The sequence below is a fragment of the Hirundo rustica genome, chromosome 4 (assembly GCF_015227805.2).
Source record: "Hirundo rustica isolate bHirRus1 chromosome 4, bHirRus1.pri.v3, whole genome shotgun sequence".
Taxonomy (NCBI): Eukaryota; Metazoa; Chordata; class Aves; order Passeriformes; family Hirundinidae; genus Hirundo; species Hirundo rustica.
In genome coordinates this window covers 73751763-73771453 of record NC_053453.1, presented here as the reverse complement: position 1 = coordinate 73771453, position 19691 = coordinate 73751763, and the positions used below count along the sequence as shown (strand labels likewise).

Here is a 19691-nt window from a genome sequence, read left to right as displayed (position 1 = left end):
TTCCCCATGCCTGTTTTCCAGGGAGAGCCTGATTTTTTATTTTATTTTTTTTTTTTTTAACTTTTTCTCACGTGAGCTCTGTGGGTTTGGAACTGTTAAGTCTCTGGCCTGACTCTCGCTTTCACTGGAGTCCCTCTGCACAGTTAAGGCATTCTGCTACGGGGGTCTTAAAATGAGAGTAGATGACATTTAATAGCTTAAATGAGAAACAGGTCCCCTAAAAAAATAAGTGAAATTGGTCTTCCCTAAATTGTTGAGTGCTGGCCTTGAAAAAACCCTCGCAGTCTCTGCAGGCAGACTGGAATTTTTTCAGGAGAACAGATACTCCAAACTTCAAGAGATTACCTGGGGCAGTGTCTTTTTTCCACTCTTCTTTTTAGGAGAAAATTCTTTTCCATTACACTTGGTACCCACATGTCTGTCTTAAAGCAGTATTTGTTTGTCAGTGAACTTCAGAACTGCTGATCTCACCCTTCTTTAGGTTTTTTTAAATTTATTAGTTTTAACAATTTATATTTAACATTTATTTTGGCTCTGTGGACGTGTTAATGACTCTGTTTGTATTTTGAATATTGGGAGGGCTTTTCTATGCGGGAGGCAATGTTTAAATATGTTTTGAGAAGGGGGGAGGCAAGAAAAGCTGTCATCCATCAACTGGTATTAAGTCCAACTTTGAAAGTTTGATACAAACTAAATCTGACTGTTAGTGCAGACATGATACAAATTAGCTGTGACTTTATGATACCAGCTGTTTCTCTGACAGGGTAAAAGGGCACATAACTAGAATAGCATCTTTTGTTGAAAGCAGTGTTTCCCTTTGTTAAATGTGGGAGCCTCAGGCAAAAAAAAAAAAAAAAAAAGTAGTTCGTAGTTATGTGACATGTGCAGTCTGCAACTTGTTCGTGGAGCTCGGGGGGCTTTTTACTGATGTTTTTCAAAGCCAGGGTTATCGTAAGCGTACTATTTTTGCTAGTTTTATCACCGAGAGACAAATCTGTCATGTTTTTCCCCTGTGTTAAAAGTGAGGATAATCTGAGTGCTGTTTTCCTTACAAGTACAAAGAGAATCCTGAATGGCAAAACCTGAGAAAAGTCTACTAATCTCAATGTAAAAATTTAATTGAATTAGTTATTTTTATTAGTTTTTTTCTCTCTCTCTTTTTTTTCTCTTATTGAATTTTCAAGGCATTTTATTCCATAAAAACTCTATGTATAATCTCTAAAAAAGTCACAGTGAGCACTGAGATGTTGCTGTACCTCTGTGTCCCTGCTTTGTATCTCTGACGCTAACACCACACTAACCCTGGCTAACTCAGGCAACGGAGTTGTAAATAAACTGAAAAAATGGGATTTATGAAGAAACCAAATTAATCTTCCTTCTGCCACTGGACAAAGAAGAGCCTGTAAGTTTTTGAAATTTGTTACAGCAAGTACCAGACATACTCCATTTAAATCAGTCAGGGGAGGGACACTATTGAGTTATGTTATTAGTACACAAATACTGAACTGGGAATACTATGAGGAGCAACACTGAGGCTGGAACTGCCCAGAGAAACAAAATTTAGGCTGAGTGTCTTTAACACTTTCTTAGGCACTCTGACAGATGCTGGAGCAAACAAACCCATCTGACTGGAGATGCAGAAAGTAAAAAATACACAGATGTAGAATTATAGCAGGCATGTGAGTGAAAAGGCAGAGTTAAGTGTGTTGAAAAATATTCGCTTCTACTTGTAAACTTTGTGGAGTAAATTTTAAAGATAAATACATTTCAAAAGAAAAGTTGAGGGTGTAATAGCTGTTGAGTTTTCATGCATTGCTGGTGATAATATGAAGCATAAAACAGAAAATTCCGAGCAATGCTAAATAGGACTTGGCCATTTCTGTTGCAAACATCCAATTTTACTGTCTCACATCTGTTTCTGAAATTATGTGAAGTATTTATTTAAAGTGTCTTACCATGATAGTCTAAGTGACAAGGGAACATCTTGTTTTCATGAGTGTGCAGAGTGGTATGTCAACAAACAAAGGTCCATACATGACATTTGAAGAACAAAACCCAACCACAAGGAGTTCCACAGTCTGTATTGATTTTTGTGTTGTTGATGTAAAAGTCCCCTTAGCCAGCTCTCTCCTTTTGGTTATATCCTTGCAAACCTGGAGTATCTCCAAGGAGAGCTTAATGTATCCCCTTCCATCCATGCAAGCAGGCTGAGTATGGGAGCACAGGGCTGGCTGCACATGCAAAGTGAAAATATGTGAGAGATGCTAGAGAAATGTGTTAATCAAAAACGTGAAGAAACAACCAAGAGGAAAAATGACATGGAAAAGTTAAACAGGTAACATTTTAACGAGAAGATTATGTGCTATCAAATGTATGGTAGCTGCAGAAGCCATCATCCCAGTTGAGTTTTATGGCCATGATGTAAGATATGAGAAGGGATGCTAGCCCTCAAGTCCCAGAATTTAAATTAATCTTTTTATTATCTGCAAATGCGTTACTTTTAACGAAAACAACTTTTTTTCCCCTCATTTTGAGTTCTAAACTGTTGAGTTGTATTGTTCTGGACTTTGGTCAAGTTGCCACATTCTTCTCCAAGATGCTGGCATTCAGTGGTAAAATTATATTGGCTCTTTTGGGTGTTTGTGAGGGGGCAGGCAATGTTCTGTAGTCTGTGGCAGCTGCCTCCCATCCTTTGGGACAAGGAATTTCTGCAGTGCCTGGGTTACAGTCAGGTACTTGGCTACCATTCCGACAACACAAGGAGACTCTGGGGCTTCTGGAGAAGCCTCTTTATCCACACTTAAGATAGGTTATTCCTAAAGTTGGGTTACTCTGGGATTTATGGTTGAGGATCAGGAAAATCCCATTTTTTTTAAGTTCTCGCTGTTTTTCAGGTGCTAATCATGCAGAATGACTCAAGTGTGTGTGTTTGATTTTGTTTCTCCTCTGGCTGGGGCACTGCTGCCTTCACATTCATTTGTGTCTCAACCTGGTTGATTTCTGAGGGCCAGCAAATCTTTATTTGTTACAGTTATTTAGAACCACACTCTGGTTTTTCCCTTTGGAAGACTGTACATGCAAAAACTCAACTCTGTAGGAGTAAAATGGGCAAAACTTGACCTTGAAAGTGAGTGAACATTTAAGAACTTGCTTCTGCCAGTCAGTGACATGCTGAACATTAGGTTCATTCTTATAGAGTTGTATTGACCTTACAGGTTCTTTTCTTTCCCCCCTTTTTCTTTCCGTCTCTTGCTTTCAATTTGCTTTCATGTTTTAATTTCTTCCACCCAGCCCAAAGCAGAAATCTCTAAGCAATGGCCTTGTTCAAAGTATGGAAGCCGGCTCCAAAACCAACCTTGCTTCAGTTTTAAAACCTTGCTGGAGGGAGCCAGAATCCCTTTACTTAAATGATTTAATTTTCAAGCAGTATGAATCATGCAGCAACTGCACAAACTCTGGCTAGAATATATTATACATATGTTTGTTCTTTAGGCAGTAAGGAGAGAATACAGAACTGGAGGTCATTTGAGTTACAACTGCTTTGGGGGATTTTTTTTTTCCCCCTCCTAAAACATTCCTTCTAACAAATGCAGTTTAAATGGGTTTGTTTATACGGCGTGGAATTGGAAAGGCCCGAACTAACCAGGCTTTACACAATGTGGCCTTCTTCCAAATTAATCTAAAATATTTTAATCCCTCTGGAGTTTCTTTATCCTCTGCATCTGTGCTATAGTGGAGACACATTTTTAACATTTCTTTGAGGAAAATTACCTTTTTTCCCCTCCAACTGCACTCAGCAAGGTCAACGGAGCACTGTTATATGCTATTTAAACATCTGAGATTCATCATCTATCTGCACAACAGAAAGAATCATCATAAAAGCTCTAATGAATCCCGACTGCTAGCCAAGTGAGGGAGTCCCCTTACGGATACTGGGGATTAGAAACAAAGAATACACGCAGAACACGGGTTTTTGCACTTCAGCCTTGGCAATTAATAACTGAACTGCCCCTCAAGAAGGGAGCAGGGAATGTTTGTGACCCCGCAGAACGATTCTGGCCAATCACACCCTGCCTGAGCCAAATTCTGAAGTCGTTGCATGGGCCAAGATGTTCTCGGGGTCTGGCTGGAAGCAAAGTGGACTCCTCTGCTTGTGGGACCAGCCTGGAGGGGCTTCTTGCCCCTGGGGAAGGAGATGCTCCAAGCCATGGGCAAGTTCCAGTGCTGGCTACCTCAGCTCCTGCCTGTGTGCCTGTACTTGGTTTTATGGCCTTCGTGGTTTTCTTGTTCAGTAGCAAGTTTATGGGACTGAACTCGTTTTTACTGCCCTAGAATTGAAATACTGAGGGAGGCCTAAAAATCTTAGGTTTTTTATGAAATTATTTTCCAGGAGTTTCAGAAGCCTCTGCTGCTCCTTCGGTTCCAGTCAGCGTGAAATGGCCACAGGGAGCAGATACAGCTTGGATCTTTTGGGATGTTTTAGCTGGAAAACTTTAATATGGGTATTTTTCGCTGAAATAATGCCACTTTAGCTTTTTGTTTTCCTGGTAGATGACACCAGGACTGGTTCAAACATTTTTATTTGTTCTAGACTCATTGACCGTCTGAATTCTGCTAGATCATGAAGTTCAGGTAACTTTAGGATTGAACCTCTAAAGGAAAGATGAAATGCTGAAGACCTCTGTTCTGTGAAGGGTTTTACCAAAGTTTTTTTTAATTTTCATCACTCAAGTCCTACAGGGACTGCAGAGAAATGAGCAGTCCTGGAAAAGTTTATCTGGAAAACTTTAATATGGGTATTTTTCGCTGAAATAATGCCACTTTAGCTTTTTGTTTTCCTGGTAGATGACACCAGGACTGGTTCAAACATTTTTATTTGTTCTAGACTCATTGACCGTCTGAATTCTGCTAGATCATGAAGTTCAGGTAACTTTAGGATTGAACCTCTGAAGGAAAGATGAAATGCTGAAGACCTCTGTTCTATGAAGGCCTAGGGTTTTACCACAGTTGTTTTTAATTCTTATCGCTCAAGTCCTGCAGGGACTGCGGAGAAATGAGCAGTCCTGGAAAAGTTTATCTGGAAAACTTAAATATGGGCATTTTTTGCTGAAATAATGCCACTTTAGCTTTTTGTTTTCTTTGTAGATGACACCAGGGCTGGTTCAAACATTTGTATTTGTTCTAGATTCATTGACTCTCTGAATCCTGCTAGTTCATGAAGTTCAGGTAACTTTAGGATTGAACTTCTGAAGGAAAGATGAAATGCTGAAGACCTCTGTTCTGTGAAGGCCTAGGGTTTTACCACAGCTGTTTTTTTAGGTTTCTCTGCCAAGCTAAGGACAGGCTGGTGGCTTTGTCCTTAATCCTGGTGGACTCAGCCTTTCTCAGGTGTAATGGTGCAGAGAGCAGTGCTGATCTCCTGCCCAAGGAGCTGTGGAAAGGCACACAGGGATAGGGATGGTCTGAGTGAAATCATCACCCCAGGCTGGCCCTGCTCTCAAATGAAGAATCACACCTACCTCAAACACACTTTCCCTATCTTTTCATGCAGTCAGAGGTATTTTGGGACCATTGCAAGCTGTACAGTAATGGAATAAATTCCAAGTGCAGCAGGAGACCGCATTGGAGGAAAAACTCATTATGTGCCAAGGGCATTTCTTTTACTTTTTCTCCCGGTACTGGAAAATATACCCTAAATAATACATCTGGATGTGGAGGAGAAGAGAGGGAAAAGATGAAAAACAATCCTTTAAATTCAGTAGGAGCCTATTTAATGGCTTGTTTAATCTGCCAGCTGGCACAGCATTGACTTCTTGCTGCACATACTTTAAGAAGACCTATGTAGTTCTTGGAAGTGAGTTTATATTAAGTTGTAGAAACTTAAATATGGATAAATTGGCAAGGCTGCTTTTTTGGTACTTAATAGGAATCAAGAAACTGCTTAGTCATCTCCAAAGATATTTCTGTCTCCTTTTGAATATAAATACCAAAGTAATATGGACTTCAAGCAGTAGCAAAAATAGTAAAAACTCAGATGTGTTCCCTGTGTGTGCACAACCTCCAGACTTTGAAATCACTTGTATTCCCTATACAACACTGTGCTTTGGGCAGTGTTTTTATAATGTTGTTTGTGACACCATTTTCTTTGAAGTAACGTTGTGAGTTTGCACATTATGAATTTGTGTCTTCTGCAGCGCTCCCTGGCTAGGAAAACTGGTGTTATCTTTATGTGGATTTTATTAGGGGTGCCTTGCAAGTGGTATCACCTAATAGGTTCTCTAGGGTATATTTTGCATTTATTTTATGTGACTCTAAGTGCTGATGCCTTTGGATTTTAATTGGCTTTGTGTGAAGATAGATGAGTGCGACTGAGAGCAAACTTGATGAGCACTGTGATGTGTATAATTACATTTACACTTTCAGTTCCTGAAAAGTTAGGCTGCACCAAGATGCATGTCTTCTGTTTTCAATTACTTTCAGCAGTGGAAAAGTAAGGGAGAAAGGATTTAACTAGGGAGCAACCTGTATTTTATGTTTAGGGACTCCTTTGACAGGATGTGAAGTGACACTTGTCAGTATTTACAAGCTGTAAAGGTTTTATTTGGTTCAGGTAAGCATTGAAAAATCTGGCTGTTTATTTATGATTTTCAGATACGGCTTTTATTTTCTTTGTTCTCCTCAAGGGTCCAAGCTATTTTCAGGTTGGTATGGTGGTTTGGTGTTTTTTTTAGTGTTTTTGTTTTTAGTCTAGGATATGGAATGTAAGAATCCTCTGGGTTTGCAAGCATTATCGCCTGGGACTTTGTTTTGATTCTTGCTGTACACATCCAGCTGCACCCTGTGGCTGTGAAAAAGGGTCTTTGTGTTCCTCTGGTGCCCAGAACTTGTATTGTGACCAGTCATGTATTCTCTGTGTCAGGCTGAGCTGGGTGGAATTACATGGCAACAAGGGAGGCTGGAGGAGAGTCCATGGGGGTTTTGCATCCTTATGGATGAGCATTTTAGTTAATGGTGGTAGGTGACATTTATGACAGATTCCACCCCCCCACCCCCCCCCCCCCCATTTCTTTGATTTTTTTTCTTTCTTTCCCTCTGGACCACACAGATATCTGAGGGACTGTTCCTAAATAAATGAAACAATCAAAACCAAAAAAGATTTACAATTTATGCAGTGCTCAAGTGTAACTTTCTTTTGTCACATTGATACAAAGCATTTATGTGTGGTGTTGTGCACACAGGATGCTGCCAGGTCTCACCTGTCTCGTTTATTTGACTCTGAGCCAGGCCAAAGCCTCACTGCTGTTGGGACTTCTGTTTTGGTGACATTGTTGTGTGTTTCCTTGCTTTCAGCTGAACTCAGCCTGTGGTGGGGGTGTGTGATGTAGACTTTGAGGGATACACATGTATTTTGTGATATCCTGTTTGAAAGGCTTTGTGCTTTTGCTGTCCTTCTTCACCTCTTTAAAGCCAGGACTGATCTCCTGCTTCAGCTTTCAACCCAAATGATGTGGAATTTCTGCTCATTAGAGATAAATTGAGAGACCTACTTGGCAGGAAGCGATCTGGGTTTCATTTTTAAAGGTGACCAGAAGTGTGAGCTGGAAAAGCCCAGCAGAAAATTTCTGCAGCTGGGTCCATTCCAGGTGGAATTCCACAGATTTCCATGATGTTCTACAATTGAATAACTGACCTTTCAGCTGCAATGTGTCTATCATGGTGGCATGTCTTGTTTTGGGGTAAATGTAAAGATATTGGGAGGGAAGATGAGTTAAAGTGTAAAAGCAAGTGGCAACACTTGAAAATTTATCATTCGTTTCTTCCAAGGAACTGCTTTGGATTCAAAATACTCAGCGTCTCTTAGGGCAAAACTAGTAACATCAGCAAACCAAAGAGCTTTAGGTGTGTTGGGTTTTTTGATTGTATTTCTTTTTTCTTTAAAAATGCAGGGATGATCTCTAACACCTGGTATTGTTGCTTGGTGTTGGCTCAGTAGAGCGAGGAACAGAGACTCCCCCAACTCTCAGTAGAGTTTATGATGTTCAGCACTAGGCAGAGCTGGATCCTGGAGCTGCGTGTTTTAGCTTTAGGGAGAAAAAAGGGTTGAAAACACAAAACTGAAGCCACAGTAAGCTGGCTGCATTGTATCTTCATATTATTTTCTATTACTATTTTATGACTGATTATGTAGCTTAATGTATCATGATTTTGTATTTCAAAACACGTTCCAGAAAACATGCGGAGTTTGAAGTCTGGCTGAGTGAATATTGCTGTTGGAACTTTACCTTAAGATTTGCTCAAGCATTTCATTATTTTTAATGGCATCGCCTTAGCCTTTTAATTCAAGACCTGAGAGATACAGAGAAAGTGTGTAAATAGAGTGCTAAAACATTTGTGAAACCAGTATATTCAGAAAATGTATTGGTGATGCTTTTCCACAGTTGTGCAGCTGCTGCTGCCTGTGATACTCTTTTCCAGCCTTTTTATTTTATTTTTTCCTTATAGAAATCAGTGGGGAGATCGGCATTGTCATTTAACAGGGCAAGAAGTGCATTCTCCTCTTTAATGTGTCTTGGTCATCCGAGCTAGTTGTTCTTTCCTATTATTAAGAGCAAAGAGCTCCTGGCTGGAAGAGTTGTTGGCCTGGGTGCTGTTTTTCTGCTCTTGGAGATTGTGGGAGGTGAAGCTGGCCAACAGCTGGGGCACGGCCACAGATTGTTTGTGACAAAGCATGCGGGAGGAAGGAGTGCACGATGTGGGCATTCCTGTGGTTAGATTAGCAAAATGAAGATGAAGGTCTTTTCTGGTGGAAGCAGATAAAAGGCAGGGGTAACTGGTGAATGATTGCCCATGAGCGTGCTTCCCAGTGCTTGATTGCAGGAAAAAGTTGAACACAAGTCAGAGCTCATTTGGGGAGTAAGCATGCTTTTACAAATGGTTTTGTGGATTATGAAATCCCTTCTGTTTGTGTGTGTTTGGCCTCGTTGTCATTACCTGGGTTATTTTCACTTATGGTTAAGCGCTGGTAAAGGGCAATGAAGCTTTTAGTGCACTCTGTAACTACAGCAAAGGCAAAGTGTTTCCTCAGTGATATTGGTACATGTGAAAATAACTCATTTCCCACAAGTAAGGATTGCAAAAGCAATTCTGCCTTTGCATATGTGTGCACAGAGGTGCAAGAGGATGAAGCAGCCCATATTGGCAAAATCTGAGATTACACCGGTTTCTGGCATGCAGGGTTTGCCCATCGAACTTTCATTGTGTGTTCTAGATGAATCTGGCCTGTGAGGGTGGAATCCAGTCCTAATTGAAGTCTCTGGGGAAGCGTGCCAAAGATTCTAACAGGACCAAGATTTCAACTCTAGTTTGTATACGAATGATATTTCAGCATCTTCTGATCTTTGGGGGCAACATATTTGAAATGCTTCAGAGGACACTGAAGGGGGAGAGTCAAGGGTCGATCCTTCTACCATGAGAACCAGGGGCTGTGCCAGCAGCTTCCAGCTATGTCCTGTTTCCTCCTATGTCTGCTACTGGGAAATGATAGACAAATGTCACGGAGATCAGGGGTGGGACCAGTGTATGCAAATCCAAATGTCAAGAGAAAGCTCTGCCAGGCCCTTAAGTCAATGTGCAGTGGAGGAGAGGAGAGGAAGGAAGTAGGAGGAGTGGAAATGGCAGGCAGCCTGCCTAAGGGAGTGAGATAAGTGGGGACTTTCCACTGCAGTTGAGTGGCTCTGGGATGAGAGCTCCTGGTGCTGCAGCAGCACCAATGCCTGCTGACAGCTCTGCTGCTGAATCAGATGATGGGTACAAGAAATGCACCAGCCATGGATCTTTTAGGTGCTGACCCTGATGCCTTAGGATTTTAACTTTTGTGTTTTTTATACATTTGTAATCCTGCAGTCCTTTAGTGTATAACTCTAAACTCCATACACAGTGTGAGCTGCTCCTTTCCCATTTTGGTCAGACACAACAATTCCTCTCCAGGCCTGGGAATCAAAGATGCCTCACTGCCTCAGAGCCTGAGAAATATAAAACAAAAATGAGTTGGGGGAGCAAACTTGGGGTAAATGACTTCATTACCTGAAGCTGTAATTTGACAATTAAACCCCAATATGCAAATGACCAAACTTTTATAAGTGTGAGACTCTGTGGCCCATTTTTGGGTGCAGCCCCTGGCTGGGCATTGTCTGCCCTAAATGTTCCTGAAGGCCCTTCAATAAATAGAACTGCCTTAGATTCCCTTAATTTTGTTTGGCCTCTGTTTTTAGGTAGCCCTAGTATGTCATCAACCCAAGGAGTGAACTCTGGCAGCAGCAAAGTCCTATAAAAATCTCCCTGTCAACATTTTCAGGTGGTTCTGTTGCAGCAGGAGCTGTCACAGGACTCGGCACCTTCAGGAACGTTTGGAATGTGCACTTTGGGAACCTGTGCTGGAGGCAGGGTGGGTGAAACCTGTTCAGCACCTACTGCAGTTGAGGGGCTGGACCATGGCCTGGCCCTGTGGGCCGTCAGTAGTTTGCAAAGCACCAGCTGGGAATCTCTGTTCTATTTAATCACTGCGGTTTTTTTGCTCAGGATGCCGCAGAGATGTTCACTGATATATTCATCAGGTTTGCAAATGCCCCACCAACGTACGTGAGCTTTTTTCACTCCCATGAAAGATGAGATGGAGAACGTACTCCGTACCAAAAGCAGAGATTTTAACAGATGAGGGCTTTGATATCCTTGTTAAAATTCTTTGTAATTCACTGCCTTCTTCTCATAAAGTCAGTTGTTTAGAAATACACATGTATTTGGAAGTGAAATGTGCGAAGAACTGAAACTGCGACCTTGAGAAAACACCAAAGTTTGATTTTCTTGTGCTAAGGTGGTTTTGCTGTTGATTAATTTCCCCTGGAAGTCCTAAGAAGTATGGTCAGATGAAACAAGGAGCAGCTACGTTGGAATAAAACTGTGTTCGTGTAACCCAGTATATTTATTTTGCCTCAAGTCCCTGATGAGCTGTTCTGTTTGGGAAGGAATAAAGCTGCTTGATAAGGGTTTGTGTGTATATATGTATATGTACAAGAGTTTATTTTCTGCAGTCAACATGAATACTTGGCCAAGTTTACAGAAACAATTGCAGATGTGGTTTTGCGTGAAAGGACCGCTGAAAATGAATTTATGGAGCCTTACTGTTGGTAATACATGATTCCAGTGGTATCTAACATCTTGGACTAAAGAGGGAGCATGCATGAGGTGTGACAAAGGAGAAACCAGCCCTTTGAACTTCACCTTTTGATTTCAATGGAGTCATGCCTGTTTCTGAAAGACCTGTGTGGCACTGAATGCTTCTAAAGCAGAATTAATAGGGGAGCAATGAAAATAATTTCCAAATGTTTTCTGACAGATTTTAATAAAAAACACATTTATTTGTTTTGACTGAAGATAGATTAAGGAACTCTAATTCTCCCAAATATTGCAGTAGAATGTTTGTCATACCTGCATTTCATGGGTGCCAGATTAAACAAGTAACATTTAGACAATGAGTGTTGCTTGCTGAGTTGCTTTTAGCTTCAGAAGGGGCAATGAGGAGGTTATGTTTTCACTTCTGAGGTGGAAAGAAAGGGCAATGGTAGTCTTAGGGATACAGTAGATGTCATGGCATTTAGCCAACTAATGTAAAATATCCTTTATGCTTCTTACTGACCGGTCCTTTGCTGACATTTGGAAGGTCCAGGTTTTGACACCAGGGCTTTGAGCCACCTGAAGTGGACACAACTGGGAAAATGGGACTCTTGGATTGATGGGGTACAAGTCCCAAAGCTACACAGTCTTGGTTTGAGTCAAAACTGAATGAGAAATTTGATGGGTTTGGTGGCAGCATTAAGAAAAATAAAGAGGGCAATGAGGGCGCTAACTCAGGTCTTCTGTCACCACCTCAGCCTGCAGTGAGGACAGCTCAGATGTTTAGTTGCAAGCATGTGGAAACCTCTGTGTAGCTGGATTTGGAAGGATCCTGAGATTTCTATCAGCCACAGAACTGGGATTCCATCGTAGTTTAGGATGGGCCTGTGCTGGCACCTCACTTTGTTCACCATATTGAGAAGCTTGTTGGGCTCAGAAAGGCAGGGGACACACGTGGGGCACAGCGTGCAGGGGTCTTTAGATACCCTGAGAAATTCAGCGGGAGATTTCTCTTGTTACAGAGAAACTTAGGCCAAATCCCCTTCAGGTGGATGAGGAAATTGGGAAATTCGTCATTGTGCTAAGAGGGAAGCAAGATGGAATGTGTTTGTGAGATGCAGCCACCAGGTATGGCCAGCACGGAGCCCCGTGCAAAACACGGCTGTGCTATATCAGGGAATATGCTTTAGTCTGAAGTTTCTTGGCTCAGCCAGGTTGAAGCTCATGCAGAAGTTCAGCCTAAACATCACAGTCTGGGGAGCTCATGCAGTGTACTGGAAAGGTGACTGGGAGGTCTTGAAAAACATTTCTGTTGGAAGACCTGAGCAGTAGTTTGCATTTTGCTTGCTGCCAGACTGGCTCATCTGTTTTTAAGGTCCCCTGCATGCTGAGCTGTCTTTAAAACCAGTGATGGGAATAGGTGAGATTTAAAATGGTTTTAAATCTGAGCCAGAGCAGGAGATTATTTTGCTCTCCATAATAGATTATACAGTTGTATAATTCAACATATATATATGTGTGTGTGTATATATATACACACTGGATTATATATATATAATATATTTTATATATATGTCTATATATGGTTGTGTGTGTATTTCTACTCAGCCAGTTTATTGTTTGCTTTCAAAAACCATATTCCCACCAAGCACTATTAAAATATTTTGTCACGTATTTTCAATTACTGTGCACCTTCTGATTTTCTACCTGCATGAAAGCTTAAAGAAAGCAGACAAAATTTTCAAGGTCTCTGATGGGATGAAACATAAAGGGGAGTGGGATTTGCAAGTGCATGCTTTGTTCTGGGAGGGATTAAACGTGGCATGAAAAAAAGTACTTTTTAGCAAGACAATGAAAAACTCAACAAGTTTTAGCAATAAACCGTAGTCAGCTGAAGATCAAAGGCATTTTGTGAAGTACAGGGAGGGAGGGATTGGTATTGCTTTTGAAGTGAGCGGGTTTTTTGGGGGGGAGAGATGATATTTTCAGGAAACATAACTTTGCTGTGATTCTGATTCTAGCAATGTAGGTAAATCCTTCCACAGGTCCCTCTTTTGAAACCGTTGGTGGGAAAGCCCCCAAAATTTACTTCAGATTATTTCAGTGGTATAAACATTTTCTTTGAAATCTCCACAAAGCAACCCCAGACAAATTCGAGGAAAATCACATCAACAACAGCAAAAATTTAAATCCCCCAATCTGGGAACAAATCAGGTAGAAAAATATCCCCAGGGAAAGTAAACTACTAAAATAACCTCCTCGAAACACCCAGTGTTTTAATCCAAGAAAGGGGGCAGAAAAAGCCAGGAGTTCCCTGAAGCCATGCAAGGCTTTGCTGGTGCCAGTGATTTTATGGGGAGGGCACTTGGCCCTTGCCCTGGTGAGCAGGAATATAAAGAATACAGATCTCCATCTGCAAACGCAGAGCTTCAAATAATGCCCAAGTGCACCTTGGCTTGGTTTCCCTCCAGCTCCTGGGTCACCTTTGGAAGTTTTAGCGTGGTGGCTTTCCCTGCGGAGTGACGGGCTGGGAAAAGTGTTTTTTGTTTTTGGGGGTGGAAATCCGCGGAGTGCGGCGCCGGGATTGCAGAGGAAGCTGAGGCCTCCAGCCCTGCACAGGAAGCAATCTTAGAGCAGGCCTTAAATGCCAGATTCCAGGCAGAGTTTAACTAACCACTGACAGCTCTGTAAACAAAGCAGGGACAAAAAGAGAACAGCTTTCCCTTTTCTGGTAGTCATTTTTGGTTTGGGGGCTGCAGGGGAATTCTGTAATAGTCGGCTTGATGGGATATAAACCCGGGCTGGAAAGGCTTTGTGTGTGAAGAACTGTAAAGGGGAAAATAACTTCATGGACTAAATCGTAAAGAAGAAGGTAGGGCACGGGCAAAACGCGCGGATTAAGCTACCAAAAAAAAAAAAAATACTGCTGCTTTTCATTCTTTGAGCGGGATTTGTACATGGTTTGACTTCCCCTGGATGGTATTTAAGAGCAGTGGCTTATTTTTCTTGGATTTTTTTTCCTCTTTTCCTTTTTCCCTCCCTCTTTTCTCTTTTCATTTTCTTTCTTGTCTAATTTTCTCTTCCCTTCTTTTTTTTTTTTTCCGTTTCTGAAGGTGGGGGTGGGAACAGCCGGACGGGGACTAACTTTTGCAGGACTTTTAATTATCTGTGCAACTAGAGAAAATAAGAACTCTCTTGTGCAGTGCTTTTATTGCTTGCGGTGGAAAACTGGAAGCTTAAAGTTAAAAATCCTGCTGAATTGTCGCTTTTGTTAGCGGAAAAGACCTGTGACGTTACAAATAGCCAGTCTGCGGCTAGCAGATGTATACAGTCCTTACTTGAAGCATGTTGATTTAATTTTAACTAGGAAACTAAACTCGGGCACGGGCTATGTTTATCCTACAAGACATTTCATTAATCTTGTTTATCTCAACAATACCGAGGAAGTCGAGGGGGTTTTTTTGATGGAAAAAGAAAATAGTTACAGCAAAGTTAAGGCAGCGAAACAAAACGAAATGGGCTCAGTTGGTTAAATGCATTCCTTGTGTTTTCGCTCTTATCCAAGTGGTCATCTCCCTTTTAGATTTGGATCCGTCCAGAGGTTGGAACGCTTAAACACCCACCATGGATGACTTTGAACGCCGCAGAGAGCTCAGGAGGCAAAAGCGTGAGGAAATGCGCCTGGAAGCAGAGAGGTGAGTTGCTACATCTGGAAAATGGTGCTGGTGGCTTGCCTCTCATTAGCAGTGGCTACGAGAATTTCTGCCTTAAGTTCCAAAGAAGTCCCTGTGCTATCGATATGTGCCAGAAAATATCTTTAGCTGATGCTGTGGAAGAGGTGAGGGGTGTGTATTGTCTGATTGCCTTAGACTGCTGTAAATGTCTGGCTTCTCGTTATTCTGCTGCATGGGTAAATGTAGACAGCAAGGGTTTACATTTACATGGAATATGAAATCATGCAAAGGAAAGCTCATCCTCAGCTGCTGTGTGAGTGCTGCGCAGAAGTGACTGTGTTTGCCAGATATTTATATATCAGATATTACATATACTAAGGTTATAAGATATACACTGAAAGCTGGGATACACTTGGTATATGCAGTTATAGCCCATGTGTGAATTGTCTGCCATTACTGTGCAGTTGCTGTTGTGTTTGTTCTGCCTGTTGCTTTTTATTCATTTACAGCTACTTTATGTGGGCAGCAAGAGCAGCATTTGCTGTCAGTTGTTATGGATTTACTTTGGTGAAATGAGAGCAGAATTTGATGTGGCTATGATGATGTCAATTTATGAAAGAAATACTATGAAAATACTGGGAATGACATTTCGTTAGCTAAACCCATTTTGCACCTGTACAGTTCTGTTTGCTTTAATGAAATATGCTTTACATTGGTGTAAGCAGGGAGAAAAGGTTCATTTATTTTTGTAATGTCTTTGGTGATAAAAAAAATTGATTTAGTTTATTAACACTGAACTGATAAAAAAAAAAGCTAGGTTTAAGTACATTTTGTTCTCATTTTTGTGTTTAATTCTGAATAGGGACTTCATTTTTCTTTCTTCTTTAAGCAAAACTGTTAAAGGAAAGGGTTTAGGGTTTGTTGGGTGGTCTGTGGAGGATGTTAGGGGCTATAGTTTTGGAGTTTCTGTAGAAAAGTGCCACTTGACTTCTTGTTGAAGACCACCTGTATCCCATCCTGCTCAGGGGAGGTGGTTTTTCCGTGTCTGGGGTGCTTTGTTGGGGTTCAGTGTGGCGCTTTCATGGAGGAGGGTGGCTTGGTGGCAGCCTGCCCAGAGGAGAAGGGCTCGGGTCCCTTTTTCTCCCTGATCACTGCAGATGCGCTCCATGCCCTTTCCCACACATTTGAAGGCTTTCAACAGTAAATTACTGTACACTAAGTCTTGCTGTACTCCCGTTGCGGCTGCCAGCTTCAGGCATTCAAATACAATGAGTCAGACCCCTTAAAAGTCACAAGACTGCTTTAAAAATCTCAGGATCTTAAAAATAATTTAGTCTGGCCTTTTTATTTTTGGTTTGCCTTAACAATAACAGAGCCTGATTCTCAAGGTGGGATGTGACTCCAGGAACTGGGACCTCCCAAATCCTGCCCCAGCGAGGGCAAGGTGGGGCAGGAGCTGAGCTGAGCATCTGCCCCTATTGCAGTGCTCACACAGAGGGAAGGGCAGCGGCACTGGGGCAGTTATTAACAAATGAATTTGTGATGCTGCATTGGTTTTGGCGAATTTCAGATTTTTAGGGATTTGGGGATCATCTTCGTCTTTACTAATACGACCACAACATGTTCACACGCCATAAGCTGCAGAAATCTGCTTGCCAGACTTGCCTCTGAACACTTTCAGGTGTTTCATGAAGTGGGTTGTGCAGTCCTAAAGGGCAGCATGGGGGTTGGAAGTGTTCCTCCGTGGGTTCTGGGCAGAGGCCATTTCCCCAGCCCTCCCATCAGAGGGATGTGGCACTTGCAGCACCGGTTGCAAGTGAGATGGACAGATGGGTGTCGGTGTAGGCTGTGACATGCTTGCCAGGTCTCCCAAATGCTGTTTAGGCTTCTCTGAGTATAACAGGAAACCCAGAAACATGAGCAGCCATGTCCATCAGAAGTGCTGGTCCCTCAGCAAGTTGCAGTGAAGCATTTTGGAGTTTCATGGGATAAAAGTACACTGGAAACCTGAATTTCTAGCTGGATGCCTGTGCCCAAGAGAGACTGAAAATGTAGCAGCATGGGCTCCTGCACCATGTGCCTGAGAGAGAGTGGCTTAATGTCATCTTGCCTTTATTGGAGCCAGAGGCTGTGTTAGGAGTGGTGAGGATGCATGGCCTGTCATTCCCAAGTGTCTGTGATGCTGGAGCCACTGATGTCCAGCTGTTTAATCTTTGGAGATGCTTAGTGTAAGTTCAGTCATTGAAGTCTGGTGTTAGGCTTTGTGTTTTGGGTTATTTTTCCCATTAGGAAACTGTTGGAAATAATATCTTGTTGTGCTGTGTAGCCCTGGCATTCCAGGTTCATATGCCTGGGACTGATCCTGAGGACTCATTTTGTCTTTTGAAGACCAACGTTGCATTTCACCCCTGGTATGTGCTGTGGCTAGTAGCTCGTGCTGTGGCAACTCACATAAAAATTGACACCAACTCAGAAACAAAATTGAGGTTTTTTTGCATTTTAAGTTCTTGTAATTTCTAGGTATTCCAGATGTTCTGGATTCCCCACACAGGCTTGCTGCGCCCACCCAGAAATTTTGTCCAGCCAGGTTTTTTTAAACTATTTCTATTTGTCTGGATCTCTGGAGGCCTATCAATGTGTTTGGAGCAGCAGTGCAGACCTGTCTAGGGGGCATGTTTCCAACAGCAGACACGTGGGACTTTGTCCAGCTTTCTCCCAGGCTGTCAGATTTATTGCATGTGCTCAGCCTGGCCAGGACCCAGCTCGGGTACCTCAGGGAGGAAGGAGACTTCTCAGGCACAGGCTGGGAAACCCAGGATGAAGTATGGCAGTGTTAACTTGTGTCTGCCTGGCTGCATTCTGTATCTGGTTTGCACTGGTCAGGTGGGAGATGAGGGAAAAAGGAAAAAAGGGAAACCTTCAGCTGTTGGGGTGAGGGGATGTGCTGCATCTTTAATTTCTCTGTGGCAAAACTGAGGCTGTGTTCTTCTCTCTGGGGACAGAGGGACTCCTGTGCCTGGGACAGTGGTTTTATCAAGACCTCAGGTACCAGTCTGGAGCTGTCTGAAGTCAGTGGGGAGCTTTGCACTGATTTCAGGGGCCTTTGGATTAAGCCCTACCTGAGTTATTCCAGCCAGCTGATTTATGAGGCAGTGGCAGGCCTGACGGAGCTGGATGAAGGCTTTCCCTTCCCAGCCACAGGGTGTACACACTGTGCTGGAGTGTCAGGGATGTCACAGAAGCGAGCTGCACGGAGCTGACAGGAAAAATCCCACGTGGAACTCGGGCACAGGGGGCTGACTTCTTTCAGCAAGGGAAAAAAACAAATACCACCTGCTGCTTTGTGCCTCTTCCTAGGCAGTAAAAGATGTTCTCTTGAACAAAACCACCGGGTTTTGTAATTTTGATGTCGTAACTGACACTGGAAGAATTTAGCCTGGAGCTGGGTAGAGTTTGTGTGTGTCTGGAGGGATGGTGCTTTCTGAGGTGTCTTGCTGGTCCCCTTCAGTCTGCTGCAGCTGCAGTGAAAAACTGGGGTGAAATACTTCTTGGAATGACAGTGGAGCTAATTCCTTGACTTCAGCATAACTGAGAGCAAAAATAAGTTCCTTGAACTCTAAAGAATATTTCTCAGGTTAATCTGTTTAGCAGTTAAACCTCAATTTTACAAGTGGCTGACTTGCCACTGTACCGGCAGTGAGTTTTCACTTCTGCTTTGTGCTTGTTGTTTTGTTTGTATTTGGTGGTGGGTTTTGTTTTTGTTTGTTTGTTTTTTGATTAGACTAGGAAACTGATCCAATTTGCTCCATTGTCACATCATCCACTACTGCAGAGCTCAGGGAGGTCTTGGGGTCATTGTCAGGCTGGCCTCCATTTAGCTGAAGCTTAACTTTGAATCTGAACCAGAGTTTTGCATCATGCCCTTCCCTAAGGGATTGCAGATCATATCATGGGGAAGGAGAGGTGTTGGTCATCCTGTTGTGAAAATATGGCAAAGAGAAGGGGTTTTCTAGATCAGTTAGCTAGTACTAAATTCACCTTAAAAAGGGGTGTGTGAGTAGGACATAGAGAAAAACACTCTCACAAAACTGTATGGTTCCTGACAGCACTAATTTCTGGAGGCACTAGTTAAAGATTTCTTTATTTGCTAAAAAAAGGGTTCCTGCAGGGATGGCAGCAGCCTGCAGGAGGCTAAAAGTCTCCTGGGGTGGTAAATTGCTTAATGCAACTTCTGCTAAAACAAGACATGTGGTTAATCCATTGGTAAATGGATTTTAAACTTGGTACAACTGCAAAAGAAGTAAAGTGAATTTCAGGTCAGATCTTTGAAGGTGTGTAGAGAGCAGGAAAGACATTTCACGTGTTTTTTAGTGTTCCTGTTGAGGATGTTGTAGCTCTGGTAGCATACAAAGGACTGATTCACCAAGTTGAGAAGGTCAAACCAGCAGGGTACATCTGTGCAGAACTATGAGAAGTACCTTTCTTGTCTTCTGGAGAGGTTAAGACTGGGCACATTTGTTTCCATAGCATCTTAATGCTTCTGGAGAGCAAGGAAGTGTCACCTTTGCCAGCCACAGAAAGTAGAACATGTCCTTCTCGTGTCCAGGACAGTGAGGGTAAGCGTGTGTCCATGTTAGATCAACGTTGAATGACCACAAATAACTTCTGAAGCTGTTTTTCATTCCTGCAGTGGAGTTATCCCTGGTATGGGCTGTACATTAGTGAGAAATGTTAAACAGAGTTGAGAGTTCAGGAATTACACAAAAATGGTTCCTTTCTGGTTTCCTTTTCCTAGAAACTCTAGGAGTTGCCCACTTCTTGTTCTCAGGCATCTGGTTATGTTTTTAT

The 19691-nt window shown here is 42.3% G+C and overlaps 1 protein-coding gene across 11 annotated transcripts in view; it reads left to right on the top strand.

The window, feature by feature from the left end:
* The window catches only part of CALD1 (caldesmon 1), a 212820-nt gene that overhangs the window by 114314 nt on the left and 78815 nt on the right, over positions 1-19691 (top strand). For 10 of the 11 annotated variants that reach the window (XM_040061889.2, XM_040061880.2, XM_040061885.2 and 7 more), the window contains one exon: positions 14753-14864. In XM_040061889.2, coding sequence (XP_039917823.1) covers positions 14794-14864 — 71 coding nt within the window. In that variant the 5' untranslated portion in view covers positions 14753-14793. Of the gene's footprint in view, positions 1-13831; positions 14042-14752; positions 14865-19691 lie in introns of those variants that run through there. The other variant, XM_040061882.2, reaches the window with a different exon arrangement.